Genomic DNA, 17,771 nt, shown 5'->3' with positions numbered 1-17,771 from the left:
GCACCCCTGTGCAGGTTGATAACAAAAGCAGAACACACACAGGGTGGCCAGATCCCAGCCTATGGCACCCCAAGACTGCAGGGATGAGGGAGCCTGGGGGAGTGAATACCATTTCCTCCTGTGATTATTTTCCCACAGGTGACAGAAAGAAAGGAGCGAGGCACCGTGAAGGTGCACTCAGGGTCATTTTGTAACCAACAGGGTGGACAGGTAGGTGAGCCGGCCGGTGTCTCTCCTTCCTTTCCCAAGGACGTAATTCCCAATGGACAAGTTTATTTGGAAGGCAAAGAAAAAGAGACTGTATTTCTATGTTTTGATTAATCTGAGGCTCATCCCTGAGGGCTCTGCAAAATGAATGAGCAGAATTTTCCATGGCCAACTGTCCTGGCTGCCGGGTCCTATCGGCAAAAGCGTAGTGTTTATTTACTTTTGCTCGTGTTATTTTTATTCCAGTTCAGCTGCAGCTCAGTGCGGAAAGCGTGGGGGAGGTGTATATAAAGAGTACCGAGACTGGCCAGTACTTGGCCATGGACACCGACGGGCTTTTATACGGCTCAGTAAGTATGAAGCTGACATGCTTCCAGACGTGGCCAAGGTTTGAGGTTTCCAGAAATCTTGTTACAAGGAGTGAGGCAAACTATAAAGCAACAATTAGTCTCTGTTTGTTATTTTTTCCAGAAGGATTCCCACCCTCACCCTGCTTTATTTTAGACACAAACATAAAAGAGTTTCTTGTGGTATTCTCTCAAAACACTGAAATGTATTATCATATAAACACAGAGGAAAGATTGATTGATGTTTTGGTAACTCTTCAGTCACTCATTTTAGAATATCTAATCCCATTCCATTCATTCATTCATTCATTCATTCATTCCAAAAATGTTTTCTTTCTTTTTTTTTCTTTGAGACAGGGTCTGGCTCTGTCGCCCAGGCTGGAGTGCAGTGGTGCAATCATGGCTCACTGAAGCCTCGAACTCCTGGGCTCAAGCGATCCTCCCACCTCAGCCCCCCGAGTAGCTGGGACTACATATGAATACCACCATGCCCGGCTAACATTTTTATTTGTTGTAGAGACAAGGTCTTGCTATGTTGCTGAGGCTGGTCTCAAACTCCTGGGCTCGAGTGGCCTCGGCCTTCCAAAGTGCTGGGATTATAGGCCACCACACACAGCCCAAAAATGTTTCTTGAGTACCTAGGTACTATGTGCTATAGGGGTGTCTCTTATTGCTTTTTTCACAAATGGCTGAGCCTGGGCTTTTGTAGTTTATGTGTCATGCATAAAACTTTGAAAATAGCCCCTTTTATTCTGAAAGGATCACCTAAAAGGATAGAAAGCTTAATAACTTAATTCAACATTTATCAAATGTCTCCTGTGTCTAAGTGCCATGTCAGGTACTGAAAGGATGTGAGGATGAATGAACCGCATGGAGAGGCGTAGTCTAATTGTTTCTTCAGTAGCTAAAATCCTCCATGTTCCCTGCCCTCTCCCTATCATAGCTAATGCTTTATACAGGTTTGACCGTGTATAGGTAGGTCTTTATGGGAAAGGAATAGAAATAGAGGCAATGTGATTTTGCCCCTATTGGTATCTCTGTGACCGGAGTTAACTGGAGAGACAGCTTAAACCAATGACTGAAGGTTTTGAAGTTATTTCTAGATTTTAATGATCCCTCCTCTGTATCCTAACAATTGATAAACTAAGGCTTGGCTGTAATTCTTAGCCCAATCCATACCCCTTTCCTCCCTTGTATGAAGATGTCTTCAAAAAGACAGCCAGTAGGGGGAATTTTAGTCTGGAGCTTTACCTTATATCAAATTGCCAAGTGACAGAGGGCACAGGAAACCCTCTCTTGAAGTTGTCATCTCAGCCAAGGGTCCAGATGTGAACACAGTTTCGTTTCATCTCACTGCCCACTAGGGATCAGGAGATGAAATCATCAGGGTAATAGGCAACGTCTAAAACGCTATGTGCTCAGTACAGATCACCTGGGACGGCTTTAAGGGGTTTGGGAGTAGGCGTTTAAGGTAGTTCTTCCAGGTGGTGGCAAAATCAATCCATCAGCCAATCGTTCAGTCTCAGACTCATGATTGAATCACATGCCTCTGCCACTCTGGCAAGTCACTTACCCACTCTGAGCCTTGTCCAAAATGAGGACGGTCATGGATCATAACCGCCTCACACAGAGCGGACATGAGTTCAGTGGCGCAACACACAGAACGCGCCCATCAGAGTGGCTGGCACGTCACAGACCAGTGGTGGCTGTAAGACAAGTCAGCGTAGAAGCCCCTCGCCCTCACTGTATCTTAGGTTATGCCACAGTTTTATGGCTTTTCCCCCTTTAAATCAATTTTGATGTTTACTGTAACCTGCTTTCACTTATAGAAAAATATTGAGGGAGAACTCCCAGGATCTAACTTCCGATACGCTCCAGGCACCCCCTTCTCCCACCATAACCGTGGCCACCACTGCAATTCACCTGAAATATGATCTTAGTATATGACAGCTAAGAATGTTTGCATTTTCCCCATTGATAAAGAGAAGTTCTAAGATATCTCAAAGCTCTGCTTCATGCTCTTCACAAAATTTAGGCACTAATCCATCCTGATTCAAACTTGTGTGTGTGCAAAGGATATATATATTTTTTAAAGTTTGAAAGGCTATATATCAAAATATTGGGGGTGGAGAATGGGTGATTTTATAATATGTGAATAGCTTCCTGTATTTTCCAAATTTTTTTTACAGTAAGTATATGTCACCTATGTAACTTGGGGTGGGAGGGGAAACATGCTAAATATAAAAAAGAAGACAATTTAAACAATAGGCATGAATCAATAGTTAACCCACATGTCTTCGGCATTGTACCAAGTGCGTAACGAGTGCTGACAAATCCTGGTGGAGGGACGGAGCACCGCTGATCTGGCCTGCTGACTCAGCCTGTGACTCAGCTATTTTGTGTGTGTCAACTGCTCCAATGTAATAGAGACATCAGGTGGGGAATGTGGCCATCCTCACCTTCGTCACAGAACGCAGGCCTGATGCCCACTATGAGGTGTCAGGGGTGAGTCCTCTCTACAAGGGAGTGGGCAACCCACATTGGTCCAAGCTGTCTACTTCCTTCTACCCCCAACAATGTGCATCAAACATGAATGTCTGGACCAAGTTCCTCTAGAGGCAGCAGAGTCATCCAATAAAATATATTTATATCTCATCTTGTTCCAAAATGATCTAAAGTGTCTCACCCTGTTGTCATTTCACTAGATTATGAATGAATAAGAAGCAGGATACTTCCTGTTACACAATTCCTTACTAAGAAAGGCTGACTTTCCTGACTGCTTTGTATTATCTCAAGAATCAAATTAAACGCATTACTTAGCTGGTGAGCACCTATTATTTGCAAGGCTCTGTGTCTGGGGGTGGAGAGAAGACCAACAAGATTCCATCTCCTTCCTCACTAGGGTTTATAATCTAAAGAAACAAACATAGAGAACAATGAACAACATGATTGGAAACCGCCAGACAGTGATTGGAAATCACCAACCACAGTGGGTGAAGAGAGACTGCAGGGGTCACACGACTTGAAAAAGGCAAAGCAGGCCGGGCGCGGTGGCTCAAGCCTGTAATCCCAGCACTTTGGGAGGCCGAGATGAGTAGATCACGAGGTCAGGAGATCGAGACCATCCTGGCTAACACGGTGAAACCCCGTCTCTACTAAAAAATACAAAAAAAAAAAAAAAACTAGCCAGGCAAGGTGGCGGGCGCCTGTAGTCCCAGCTACTCGGGAGGCTGAGGCAGGAGAATGGCGTAAACCCGGGAGGCAGAGCTTGCAGTGAGCCGAGGTCCGGCCACTGCACTCCAGCCTGGGCGACAGAGCGAGACTCTGTCTCAAAAAAAAAAAAAGAAAAAGAAAAAGGCAAAGCAAAGTCAGATGTCTCAGTTCCCAGCTTAAGTGTTTTAATATACCTGTTTTAGACCCAAATGCAATAAATATATTCTAAGATCTTGACGAATAGAAAGTTCAAAAACTGAGTTGCCCCTCCACCAACAGATTAACTACAAGTAAGCAAAATAGTGGTTGCTGGGTTTTTTTCAAGTAACTGCACTCTTTAATATGTTGTGGCTGATTTTCAACTTAATAAATGTACAGCTGCACTAGATTCTACTGTACGGATATTCTTTTATCCACTTAACCAATCACCTTTCCATGGACATATAGGTTACTCCTAATCGCTTGCCCCTAAAACCATTGGTTCAGAGACCATCCTCAAAAATACAACTGTACGCTTACTCAGCCATCTCCTAGGGGTAGATTCCTAGAAGTGAAAGTGCTGAGTCAAAGGTAATACATCTTGTAAATTTTGATACATATTGCTAAACTGTCTTCAGAAAGTTGCCACTAATTTTTCTCGCCAACTGTACGTGGCAGTGCCTAGTTCCCACATTCTAAGTCTTGCAAATTTTTTTTATCTTTGTGCAAATGTTTTTTTTAATCTTTGCACATAGGATAGCTAACATATGATACATAATTTTTAATTTGCATTTTTCTCATTAGGAATATTGAATGTTTTCATAGATTTGTTGTTCATTTTTAAAACATCAAATAAAACATGACATTTTGATGATATCATAAGTATATATCCATATAGCCTTATCTAGTCTGTATGTACATAAAGAGATGTAGGGGAGGATGCTCATCAGTGATTAACAGTTGCCTATATCTGGGTGGTGGGTTTTGGGATAGTTTTTTTTTTTTACAAAGTAAAGGTATGTTTTTAAAAGTACAATTCTTCTTGTAAGTAGCATTTTTATTACCCTTTAGAGACAGGGTCTCGCTGTGTCACCCAGACTAGAGTGCAATGGTACAATCATAGCTCAGTACAGCCTCAAACTCCTGGGGTCGAGCAATCCTCCTACCTCAGCCTCCTAAGTAGCTAGGAGGACAGGCACACACCATGGCATCTAGCTAATTTAAAAAAAAAATTTTTTTTGTAGAGAATGGGTCTTGCTATGTTGCCCAGACTGGCCTCAAATTCCTGGGCTCAAGCAATCCTCCTGCTTCAGCCTCCCAAAGTAGTGTGATTACAGGCATGAGCCACTGTGCCTGGCCACAAGTAGCATCTATTTATAAGATTCTTTTTATAAGTAGCAAAAAATAAAGCTATTTTCATTTAAAAAAACATTTACATTCTAGGATATGTTTCATGCTTAGGATAAATTTTGCACAAGCATATCATCATAACAATACACAGGCAAAATCCTGACATTGCTAGTGAAAATCACCAGGATAAAAAGGCATTTTAGCAGCTTTGTATTTATTCTTTAAGTCTAGTCTTCAAGTTAAAACAACAACAACAACAAACCCACTACATCACAGTCTGGTTTTTACTTATTTTGAATGTTTTTCCATGGTCATGCCTGTGTGCCAGGCCACTACAGAGATGAAAGATCCAGCCCTGCCCTCAAGGTACTTATAGTCAAGCAGGATGTCCCCATGGGAGATTCTAGAGTCCTGAGGACTCTTAGAAGTGCTCTTATCAGTCGCATCTTTATTACTTTAAAATGGATTTTAAATGGAAAGGGAGTTTACAATAACAGCAAATGCATACTGAAGGCTCTTTAGTGCCAGGTGCTGTTCTAAGTCCTTAAGACTACCCTGTGAAATAAGTTCCACCATGACCCCAATTTTCCTGAAGAGGAGACTGAGGCAGGGAGAGCTTTAGTATTTTGCCCATTGTCACACAGCTAGTAAATGGGGACTCCCATGTGAAACCACTCACTAATTGTCCTACTCTCTTTTGGTTTTATCTTTTTAGCAGACACCAAATGAGGAATGTTTGTTCCTGGAAAGGCTGGAGGAGAACCATTACAACACCTATACATCCAAGAAGCACGCAGAGAAGAATTGGTTTGTTGGCCTCAAGAAGAATGGAAGCTGCAAACGTGGTCCTCGGACTCACTATGGCCAGAAAGCAATCTTGTTTCTTCCCCTGCCAGTCTCTTCTGATTAAAGAGATCTGTTCTGGGTGTTGACCACTCCAGAGAAGCTTCGAGGGGTCCTCACCTGGTTGAACCAAAAATGTTCCCTTGACCATTGGCTGCGCTAACCCCTAGCCCACAGAGCCTGAATTTATAAGCAACTTGCTTCTAAATGCCCAGTTCACTTCTTTGCAGAGCCCTTTACCCCTGCGCAGTTTAGAACAGAGGGACCAAATTGCTTCTAGGGGTCAACTGGCTGGCCAGTCTGGGTCTGGGTTTGGATCTCCCATTGCCTCTTGCAGGCTGAGTCCCTCAATGCAAAGGCGGGGCCAAATGAAGTGTGTTAAGGGGTCTGCTGAGTCATTAATAACTGCACACTATTTCCCTCTACTGAGTAAACCCTGTCTGTGATTCCCCCAAACATCTGGCATGGCTCCCTTTGTCCTTTCTATGCCCTGCAAATATTAGCAAAGAAGCTTCATGCCAGGTTAGGAAGGCAGCATTCCATGACCAGAAACAGGGACAAAGAAATCCCCCCTTCAGAACAGAGGGATTTAAAATGGAAAAGAGAGATTGGATTTTTGGATTGGATAACTTAGAAGGATGACATCTCCATGCAGAATACATGAAGAAAGGGAGGCCCAGTGGCAGGAAGGCAGAATAAATCCTTGGGAGTCATTAGCATGCTTTGACCTTCCCAGGGTTACTCAGCAGCAGAGAGCCCTGGGTAACTACAGGTGGAGAGCACTAGAAGTGGTTTCTTGGTAACAAGCAAGGACATCAGAGCTGGGAAATTCATGTGGATCTGGGGACTGAGTGTGGGAGTGACGAGAAAGAAAGGGAAACTGTCTCAGGGGATATCATAAAAAGAGGATGATTTCAGAAGGAGAAGGAAAGAGAAAGTAATGCCACACATTGTGCTTGGCCCCTGGTAAGCAGAGGCTTTGGGGTCCTAGCCCAGTGCTTCTCCAACACCAGAGTGCTTGCAGATCATCTGGGGACCTGGTTTGAAGGGAGATTCAGATTCAGTGGGTTGGGGGCAGAGTTTCTGCAGTTCCATCCAGCCCCCAGGTGCAGGTGCTGACGATACTGCTGCCTTACCTGCCATATGTAAAGGAGCAGGGTCCTGGTCCTAAAGAGCGTTATTCAGCTGAAGGTGGTTCAACTCGCCGAACCTCACCTGACCTCAACTCACCCTTAAAAACGCACACCTCATGAGTCTACCTGAGCAGTCAGGCAGCACTGGCAGTAGTTATACCTGTACTAAGGAACATGATTTTAAGATGCTTTGGCCCAATGCCTATAAAATGCCCCTTTCAAAGATACACAAAAACATACTTCAAAAATGTTAAACCCTCACCAACAGCTTTCCCAAGAGACCGTTTGTATCACCATTACTTGTATAAATACGCTTCCTTCTTAAACTTGACCCAAGTGGCTAGCAAATTAGAAACACCATTCATCTCTAACATATGATACTGATGCCATGTAAAGGCCTTTAATAAGCCATTGAAATTTACTGTGAGACTGTATGTTTTAATTACATTTAAAAATATATAGCTTGAAAGCAGTTAAACTGATTAGTATTCAGGCACTGAGAATGATAGTAATAGGATACAATGTACAAGCTACTCAATTATCTGATACTTACATTTACCTATAAAATGAGATTTTTGTTTTCCACTGTGCTATTACAAATTTTCTTTTCAAAGTAGGAACTCTTGAGCAATGATAATTGTGAATAAAACTTGATGAGAGTGTTAGCTCATGTTTCATATGAAATTGAAGTAATTGTTAACTAAAAACAATTCCTTAATAACTGAACTGTCATATTTAGAATGGAAGGAAAATGACAATTTGTTCAAAGCATAGTGCAATTGAAGAATTGACCTAAGTAAGTTGACATTATGGTTAATAATAGTATTTTAGATTTGGGCAGCAAAATGATTTCATAACATTTTTGTTTTTGTTACTTGGATAAGATCAATCTGTTTTATTTTAGTAAATCTTTGCAGGCAAGTTAGAGAAAAAGCAGTGTGGCTTAACGTCTCTTTAGTATGAAGATTTGACCAGAAAAAGATACCCAGAGAGGAAATCTAAGATAATTATAATGGTCCATACTTTTTATTGTATGAATCAAACTCAAGCATAACATTGGCCAAGGAAAATTAAATGCCATTGCTAACATGTGAAATGGAAGTCTGTGATTTCAGAGATGCAAAGCATTGTAGTAAAAACACCAATGTGACCTCGACCACCTCAACCCAGATACCATTCATATATCTGTTCAATGACTATTAAGTTGCCTACTTTGTGCTAGGCACTGTACTGGATACTGGGGACCTTGTCTGTCTGGTTTGCTGCTGTATCTTCTCCTAGGGCATTATATTTATGATGAAAGATGCTGTGGATTCAATTCTTTCAGTCAAGAATAAACGCAGACTTTGTAGGTTCCTGCTGAATAAACAGCAAATCCCAGAAACCCAGATTTTGGAAGAATCAGCAACCCCCACCATAAAATAAACCCCTATCAAAATGTCAGAGGACACGGCAAAGTAAACTTAGCATTTTCAACTTTAGAACCGTGTCAGCTTCAGGGGGACTGCTTTCAAATCAGCCAAAGAGCCTGTCAGATCTAGAAGGAAGAGGTTGGTAGTTCCCTGCTCTGTTTTGAACATGCTCTAGTTCATTAACCTGGGGGCATTCCCATTGCTGTCTTAAGTAAGTCTCATAGCCAGCTCCCGTCATGTGAATTCATTTTCGGGCCAGCTCTGAACAAAGCATCATGAACATGTGTGCCTTTGGTTGTTTGCAATGTGATGGTGGTAGAGGTAGCTACTGGTTTCCTTGGAAAGAATGATAAGAAAGATTCCTATGGCCAACAGTGTGTATGAACAAAAAACTGATTGGAGCATCAGCTGTTACTGAAGGTCCTTGCTTTATGTCAGAGGCAACGGAACCCAAGTCTCCAAGTCCTCAGCCTTGAGTGTACTGCTGACAACTAAACTCACAGGCTGCAAAGCAGACCTCTGATGAAGACGCCTGTCATTTCATATCACTGTCTTTTTGTGTATCATAGTCTGCAACTTACAAATATTAATAAATGTTCCAATAACAGGTGATAATGTCTCTGAGTTTCTGAGCATCCTGTTGCCTCATCTTTCTATCAAAGGACTTCCCTGGCATCCCTGAGGTGTGGCTGCTTAGTTTTCTATACTTACCTTGTTACCAGATGTCAGACTTTAAAAGCTAACAGGGAATGTGAAGGTAGAAACATTTTTCAATGTGTTTGGAAACAGAAGGCAGTATGGGTGATCTCCTACATTTCTGTTAGGGTAATATACATATACAGGAAATCTGCCTCCTGAGGAGTCAGGCACCACAAATAACTCAGGTGAAACTTTTTCTTGTTAACATAAACCATGTAAAATTATGCTACTATTGTTGAGGTGACTGGCGGTGCTTAGGCAAAGATATGATATGACCTGAAAACAACAACAACAAAAACCATTTAAGGACTTACTTACAATTTTAAGTCAATGGCAAGAGGGTGGATCTCTTCATCTTAAGAAGAGATCCACCTGATGTGGAGCCGTAGATGTGCTTCTCAGATTTTCTAAATTATCATTCTGAGCAGTATTTCCTTAAATAAACCTCTGGATCTTATGACATCCTTAGGAGGAAGTATGCTGCTGCCTAGCACAGCATATGGAATCACACACACAGATGCACACGCATCGTCTAAGGAAAAAGGTGGACAGTGTGTGCTCACTCTACTAATTACATACTACAATATTGATATACCACACTCAATCCCTTCTTTCCCTTCTAAAGTTGTATAAAGCAATGTTTTCTACTTTTTGGATCTTGTTCCACCATAAGAACTACATTTTCCATTACAACCTGGCACATACATACTGTTTATACATATACACCACTGAAACAAAAATTTCACAAAACTAGATGAGAGGCACTTTGATTTTGCTGTTACATTCCACTAAAACACACTGGTCAAACATCATTTAACTTGGTTCACAACATTCATGGGTCACAACTGCAGTTTGAAAAACACTGACGGCCGGGCGCGGTGGCTCAAGCCTGTAATCCCAGCACTCTGGGAGGCCGAGGCGGGCGGATCACGAGGTCAGGAGATCAAGACCATCCTGGCTAACACGGTGAAACCCCGTCTCTACTAAAAAAAATACAAAAAAAAACTAGCCGGGCGAGGTGGCGGGCGCCTGTAGTCCCAGCTATTCGGGAGGCTGAGGCAGGAGAATGGCGTAAACCCGGGAGGCGGAGCTTGCAGTGAGCTGAGATCCGGCCACTGCACTCCAGCCCGGGCGACAGAGCGAGACTCCGTCTCAAAAAAAAAAAAAAAAAAAAAAAAGAAAAACACTGACTTAAAGCAACTGTTCTTCCCAAAGATGGTGAGACCCAATGAGTATCTTGTGTTAAGGCTTTAGTGTTTTCAAAGACACAGTTTGTTCTTGAGTAAACAAGACAAGAGGACATCCTGTTACCCAGGAACCATCTGTTTTGAAGGCTCTGTTAATTCTTTTAGCCTGATTTGCTGCTAATCATGTAAAATGAATGTAATGGAACAGATTCCATGGGCGCCCACTGCTGCCTCCAAGGCTGGTCTAGCAGATTTTTCTGCTCTTGGAAGCCCTGGAGACTTTGACCCCTTCCTCATCCTTTGGAATTCTCATCACGTTGGGTCTTGAGGTCGTTCCCTCCCTAACTCCCACAGTCTTCACTTCATTCCTCTCTGTTGCCTCCCCAACCCCCAACAATTCCTAGTTCTTAACCACTTCTAATAAAAACATAAAAAGCAGATTGAACCAAGAAAAGGCTATAACCTGGGGCCTCTATGCAGCTTCCCCAGCTACTATCACTTTCTGGAAATGATCCTCTCTCACCTCTTACCTACCTTTTAAAAAGTATGCCATTCCTGGCTCAGTCCTAAGCTAAACACCATTGCTGCTGGAATGCAGCTTATACAGGGATCTGCATTTTCCATCTCGGCTGAACAAACTCAACAAAGTAATTCTATGTCTTAAATATTTGGTGGGGTGCGGGTGGCTGAGAATGGACCTCCTGTCAGTGAACTTGACCACAAAGAGAAAAATACAAATATAGTCTTCACTTTTCATATTTATCTGAGTGATGTCCTATTCATCATGGGATGGGAAGGGAGGAGGAATCTCCAATCCTAAGCACTTTTGGGTTGTTATATTAGCTAGTATGGTAGTAGTAGCTCATCAAACAAAAATGTGCTGTCAACTACACTTCCACAAATTAACAAAAAATATTTTTAGAAGCATTAGTGACAATGTGGAAATATTTAAGCCCAACTGAGCAGCAGGACTTATATGTTCTCCATTTCAAAATGACTAGGGATGACTTGTTTGATGACTGTTAAAACTGAAATAATGGCTAATAAAAAGTGGCACCCCCTCCTTCGAATCCACTCCCTAAAGCTGTCTTCCACCCCCAGGAAAAAACTCCTCTTGCCATTGTACATAAATGTACACTAAAATCGACTCAGAACTCAGAGCTTCAGGTTTGGAGATCTGACACTACGGACTCCAGACCCTAGTGATTCAACTACCATTCTCTTAAGTTACAAGGGAAATGTACTAAATGACTATTGGAATCTTTCTGCAATGTTGGACCCACTTTGTGGTTGACATATTGACCATGACATACTACACTGTTAGCTTTCCACCCTAGTTATAAAATTAAAAAGAGAAACCAGGTCACACACAGCCCGAAGCCAGAGGGTGGGTTTGCTTTATAAAATGCACATATTGTAGGACCTAGCTTTGGGGTCTTCTGATGGTTCTGAGAATGTTTGTGATGTGGGAAGGAGATATTTCCCAAATTGCTTCCTTCCTTCTTAGCTCCCCACTGTCACGCAGGCTATATTTACACATTCAGCAGCTAAACATTGGTGTCTGTTTCATTACATAAACAAGGAAAACCTCACATGTCCTTGATGTGCTTTTCTATCAGCCTTAATGAAGGGTTGGGCACTCCCTGTTTGTGTTCAATTTAAGGATTTGGTTCACTTGGCCAAAGTGTTCGGGGATAGAGATGTAAATAGTCAATTTGTGCCAATTGTCACAGAGACACACTTCACTGTGATTTTTACATTTCATGTTTTCTTAGGAAATAATTTTTTTTAGTCTGACCCATAGATCATAAGAATAAGAAGTTGGATTATTTTCGAATATGCCTTATTCTCCAAAACAAGTTGTAGGAACGTATTATATACTAACTTGTATATAATTTGCATGGATTAGAAAACAAGACTGTTCAGAGCCTGGGAATATCAACTGTATTAAGAGTTTAGCCACTTCCTGTGGAAATGAATAGTAAAATCTATTGCATTCTCAAAATAGAACACCTGCATGAGGGACCGTGCTACTGAAACAGGAAATGGTGCAAGTTTTAAGACTGGGCAGACTGTTTCTGCTAATACAGGACAAAATTGCAAATCCAAGATGGTTGTGCAGAAAGAGCACATGAGAGGGAAATACGTTTCCATATCCTTGGTAACACTGAAATCTGCTGTATACTCAATTGAGGTAAAAAAGAGGTAGGCTTTTTTTTTTTTTTTTTTTTTTTTTTGAGACGGAGTCTTGTATCACCAGGCCGGAGTGCAGTGGCACAATCTCGGCTCTCTGCAACCTCCGCCTCCAGGATTGCAAGTGATTCTCCTGCCTCAGCCTCCCAAGTAGCTGGGACTACCGGCGCCCGCCACCACACCCAGTTAATTTTTGTATTTTTAGTAGAGACGGCATTTCACCGTGTTAGCCAGGATGGTCTCTATCTCTTGACCTCGTGATTCACCCGCTTCAGCCTCCCAAAGTGCTGGGATTACAGGCATGAGCCACTGTGCCTGGCCAAAAAGAGGTAAGTTTTATAGATTGCTTGAAAATGTATAAGAATTGCTTGAACCCAGTAGGTGGAGGTTGCAGTGAGCCAAGATCACACCACTGCACTCCAGCCTGTGCAACAGAGAAGAAAAGAAAAAAAAGAAAAGAGAAAACAGAAAACAGAAAAGAAAAAGAGAAAAGAAACGAGAAAGGAGAGAAGAAAAAAGAAAAGAGAGAAAGAGAGAAGAGAGAAAGAAAGAGAAAGAAGGAAGGAAAGAAAGAAAAGAGAGAAGAGACGGGGAGGGAGAAAGAAAGGAAATAAAGAAAAAAAGAAAAGAAAGAAAAAAGAAAAGAAGGAAGGAAAAGAAAGAAGGAAAGAAAGAAAGGAAAGGAAGGACAGGAAGGAGAGAAAGAAAAGAAAGAAAGAAAGAGAGAAAATGTATAACTCCAAAAAACTTCACTCTGTCACCCAGGCTAGAGGGCAGTGGCGTGATCTTGGCTCACTGCAACCTCCACCTCCTAGGTTCAAGTGATTCTCCTGCCTCGGCCTCCTGAGTAGCTGGGACTACAGACAAGTAGTATCACCATGCCTGGCTAATTTTTGTATTTTTAGTCAGGAATTTGCCATGTTGCCCAGGCTGGTCTCAAACTCCTGCAGTCAGGAGAGCCCGCCTCAGCCTCCCAAAGTGCTGGGATTACAAGTGTGAGCCACTATGCCCAGCCTATCCATTAACCATCTATTGTCTATATTAGTCAGGGTCCAGTCAGGAGACAGAAACCACACCAATCATTTGAACAGGGGGGACATTTTAATGGAAAGAATTGTTAACTAGTAAAAGGCATTAACTTTAAGAAGGGTAAGGAGATCTCTAGAGAACATTGGAATAGTAGGTGTAGGGAACAACTACTACCTTCCAAGCTGAGGAGAGTTATCAAGGAAGGAACTCACTTGAAAGAAGACATCCTCTCAAGATGAGATTCAGGCTGCATTCGAGATGTGGCCGTGGCCCACTGGATGGTGAAGAATTTCACCGAGGTGCTTCATTCCCACTAGAATTCTGGTGAAACTCTCTGGAAGTTTTGCTGGAGTGCCAGCAAAACTCGCCAAAAGGTGTGCACCAGCAGGTCTCCACAGGGAGCTGCCCAGTGGCCACTGCACCATAGGAGCAAGAAGAAACATAGGAGCAACAAGAAAAGTATAAGACCCCAGAGAAATGCCCCTTCTTCTGATAGTGTCCCCCCAGCGCCCTCTACTGACAAACGTTACTTCATATCAGCTTGTATAGAAATGTTTTCAGGGTTCAGCTTCAGTATAGCAAAACCATGCAAAGAATAGATTTGGAGCAGAAGAGCAATAAACTGGTAACTGTCATAAACATGATTTAGATACTATGCTAGATACAGAGTATTCGAAGATGAAAAAAGGTGGTCCTTTCTCTGAAAAAACTTATTATAGTGGTAGAGAAAGTGCTAATTTTTTTGGCTTTATTTCCTTTAAAAAAAAATGATATCTTTCCAAGCCTTCCGAGATTCTCAGAAGAACACTAGGTGTGTTCAAGGTACTATCATTACATATTGTTAAGTCATTCCCTAATTTAAATTAGCACAAATCAACGTAAGGTACAGATACAGAAGAAGACAGCTTTGAAGTCAGACAGCCAGAGTTGGAATCTTGACTCCTCCACCTACTGACCTTGTAACTCTGGGCAAATTACTTAATCTGTCTGTGCCTCCATTTCGTTCTCTGTAAAATGAGGATACAAATAGTATCAACCTCACAGAGTTGTTGGGAAGATTAAATGAGAGGGGGGCATGCAAGTATTTTTAACATAATATCTAGCATATAGTAAGGATTAAATAAACATAAGCCATTATTTTTATAATAAATATAATCTTATATATTATATAATAAGATAGGACTAAAAATAACCTTTTAGAGGCCCCATTTAGGTTCCGAGTGATCAATTTCATGAATCCATATTTGGAGAGATCTTGTTCCACAGCAGTGCATATGAAAAAGATGAGAATCTTAGTTGACTCCAAGTTTAATAAGACCCAGATGATGATAATTCCCCTATTGTAGTTTCAGCTGGTCAGTCCACATGTGGACTATTATCCAGATAATATTCTGGATGCTGCATATTAAATAAACTTTGATAAATTTTAAAACAAAATTATGTAGAGAATAACAGATGACTATACAAAACAGAACATACAAACAAAAAACAGCTAAAGAAATGAGATTTGTTTAGTTAAGAGAAGATTTAAAAGATACCATAGCTCTCTTCAGCTAGTTCAAGGGTCATATTGTTCTTCTTGCTCTGGTCATCAAAATGAGTACAGGCATTCAGAACTTGACGAGGAGTGCTTTTCAAGGCCAGGAGCGGTGGCTCAAGCCTGTAATCCCAGCACTTTGGGAGGCTGAGGCAGGCAGATCACAAGGTCAGGAGATCGAGACCATCCTGGCTAAAACGGTGAAACCCTGTCTCTACTAAAAATACAAAAAAAATTAGCCGGGCATTGTGGTGGGCACCTGTAGTCCCAGCTACTCAGGAGGCTGAGGCAGGTGAATGGCATGAACCCAGGAGGCGGAGCTTGCAGTGAGCTGAGATCGCGTCACTGCACTCCAGCTTGGGCAACAGAGCAAGGCGCCGTCTCAAAAAATAATAAATAAATAAATAAATAAATAAAGTGCTTTTTGGTTCAATGTAAATTAAAAAACTTTCTAAGAACGAAAGCCATTCCAATCATGGTTGAAACACATTTACAGATAGTGACTGGCATCTGCCACTCAAATATTCATACAGAGGTCTTCATATAGAGCCTGGATAGACACCTGTGATAGACTCTTGTGATGTGTCACCCAGATCTCTCTTCAGAAATCACCCTCCCAGCCGCCGACAGTATTACCTGCAGACTGGCCTTAGCCATCAGCACCTTCAAGGATGGCCTTGATGAAGAAAGTTGTGTTACCCAAGGTCTTACCCCTCCCGAAGTGGTCTACACGGGTGTATAGGTGTATAATTCTTTTTGTTTGTTTGTTTTTAGAGACAGAGTGATTAGCCTGTTCTCACACTGCTAATAAAGACATACCTAAGACTGAGTAATTTATAAAGGAAAGAGGTTTAAATGACTCACAGTTCCACATGGCTGAGGAGGTCTCACAATCACGGTGGAAGGCAAATGAGGAGCAAAGTCATGTTTTACATGTCAGCCGGCAAGAGAGAGTATGTGCAGGGGAACTGCCCTTTATAAAACCATCAGATCTTGTGAGACTTATTCACTATCATGAGAACAGCACAGGAACGACCTGCCCCCATGATTCAATGACCTCCTATCGGGTTCCTCCCATGACACATGGGGATTATGGGAGTTACAATTCAAGATGAGATTTGGGTGGGGACACAGCCAAACCATATCATGGGCTGGTCTTGAACTCCTGGGCTTAGGCAATCCGCCTGCCTCGGCCTTCCGAAGTGCTGGAATTACAGGCATGAGCCACTACACCCAGCCTAATTATTTAGACAGTTCTAAAGGATCATTCCAGCTTCAGAACTTCTCATAGGGTAAGCAGAGGCCTCTATTGGGAATGTCCCAACTTCTCCCTCTGCCCTATTTTGGTTCCTTTTCTTCCACAGGTGCTCTAAGAACACTCCGTAGTAAAGGATCATTCCAGCTTCAGAACTTCTCATAGGGTAAGCAGAGGCCTCTATTGGGAATGTCCCAACTTCTCCCTCTGCCCTATTTTGGTTCCTTTTCTTCCACAGGTGCTCTAAGAACACTCCGTAGTAAAGTTCCCATGTGCTAATCTGCATCTCAGAGTCTGCTTCCCAAGGAATCTATCCTGTGACAATACCTGCCCAGGATGCTATTGAACTGTTCTGAGTAGGGTGACAGGCATGGTCCCCTGCAGCCCTGTGACTGCCAAGTCTCTGGGCATCTGAAGCTGAACACTCTAAGTCTACAAATCTCCATCCTATCCCCTGCCTGCAATCTATATGGATGATTCTCAATAAAACCTTAACCTTCTTTCTAATCACCTATCCCAATGTTACTTGGGAGGGGCACTTGTTAAATCACTAGGTTTTTCATTCAATCACTTGTCCATCTTTCAACAAATATTTCTTAAGACCTAAATATGTACTAGGTCTGGTGGGTGCAAGGGTGCACAGAAAACCTCTTTCCTGGAGCTTACACTCTCATAAAGGGAGACAGATATTGATGAACACATCATTTCTCAAATTTCAGCCATTTGCATACTGCTTCCAACATTTTTGCCATATAAACTATATGAATTAGAAGTACCATAATGGCCTCCCTTCATCCCCTGCCACCCCTTGCTTTCTATACTTGAGCCTCACTGGCATCATGCTTCTTCCTGCCACAGGGCCTTGGCACATGCTGCTGCCTCTGTCTGGAGTGTTCTTCACAAGCCTTGCCATATCTCTTTAACTAGTCAACTCTTACTCTTCCTTCAGATAGCAGCTCATTTCCTGGGGGAAGCTCTTAAGTGAAATGAAGTGAAGTTGCCTAAGCCCAGGAGTTCAAGACCAGCCCATGATATGGTTTGGCTGTGTCCCCATCCAAATCTCATCTTGAATTGTAACTCCCATAACCCCCATGTGTCATGGGAAGGACCCGATGGGAGGTAATTGAATCATGGGGGGAGAATGAAGTCTGATTATGGTACTTCTAATTCATATAGTTTATGTAAGATGGATTCTTTTATCTACTTTAAGGCCCATTGTATGCAAAAACACTTATAAAAGTATAAGTATTCACTACTAGTAGTACTATATAGATATTTCTTCTAATACACATTAACATAAACAATAACTTTAACGTCATAAAAGGACATCCACATATCATCTGTCCCGTCATACATATACCACACTTTAGGAAGTAATTTACCCAAG

At 42.0% G+C, this 17,771-nt stretch overlaps 2 protein-coding genes across 21 annotated transcripts in view; one reads left to right on the top strand and one right to left on the bottom strand.

Annotated features, from left to right (window-relative positions):
• The window catches only part of FGF1 (fibroblast growth factor 1), a 111,031-nt gene extending 101,935 nt beyond the window's left edge, over positions 1–9,096 (top strand). For 8 of the 18 annotated variants that reach the window (XM_073994515.1, XM_073994513.1, XM_073994517.1 and 5 more), the window contains 2 exons: positions 454–557; positions 5,815–9,096. In XM_073994515.1, coding sequence (XP_073850616.1) covers positions 454–557; positions 5,815–6,006 — 296 coding nt within the window. In that variant the 3' untranslated portion in view covers positions 6,007–9,096. Of the gene's footprint in view, positions 1–453; positions 558–5,811 lie in introns of all 18 variants that reach the window. The other 10 variants (XM_015452065.4, XM_015452064.4, XM_065545925.2 and 7 more) reach the window with 2 other exon arrangements.
• ARHGAP26 (Rho GTPase activating protein 26) overlaps positions 1–17,771 on the bottom strand; it is an 899,552-nt gene that overhangs the window by 634,091 nt on the left and 247,690 nt on the right. The gene's annotated exons all lie outside the window — the stretch shown is intronic.

Source organism: Macaca fascicularis, chromosome 6, assembly GCF_037993035.2.
Source record: "Macaca fascicularis isolate 582-1 chromosome 6, T2T-MFA8v1.1".
Taxonomy (NCBI): Eukaryota; Metazoa; Chordata; class Mammalia; order Primates; family Cercopithecidae; genus Macaca; species Macaca fascicularis.
The sequence above is the reverse complement of the archived record's forward strand: the minus strand, read 5'-3'. Positions and strand labels throughout refer to the sequence as shown.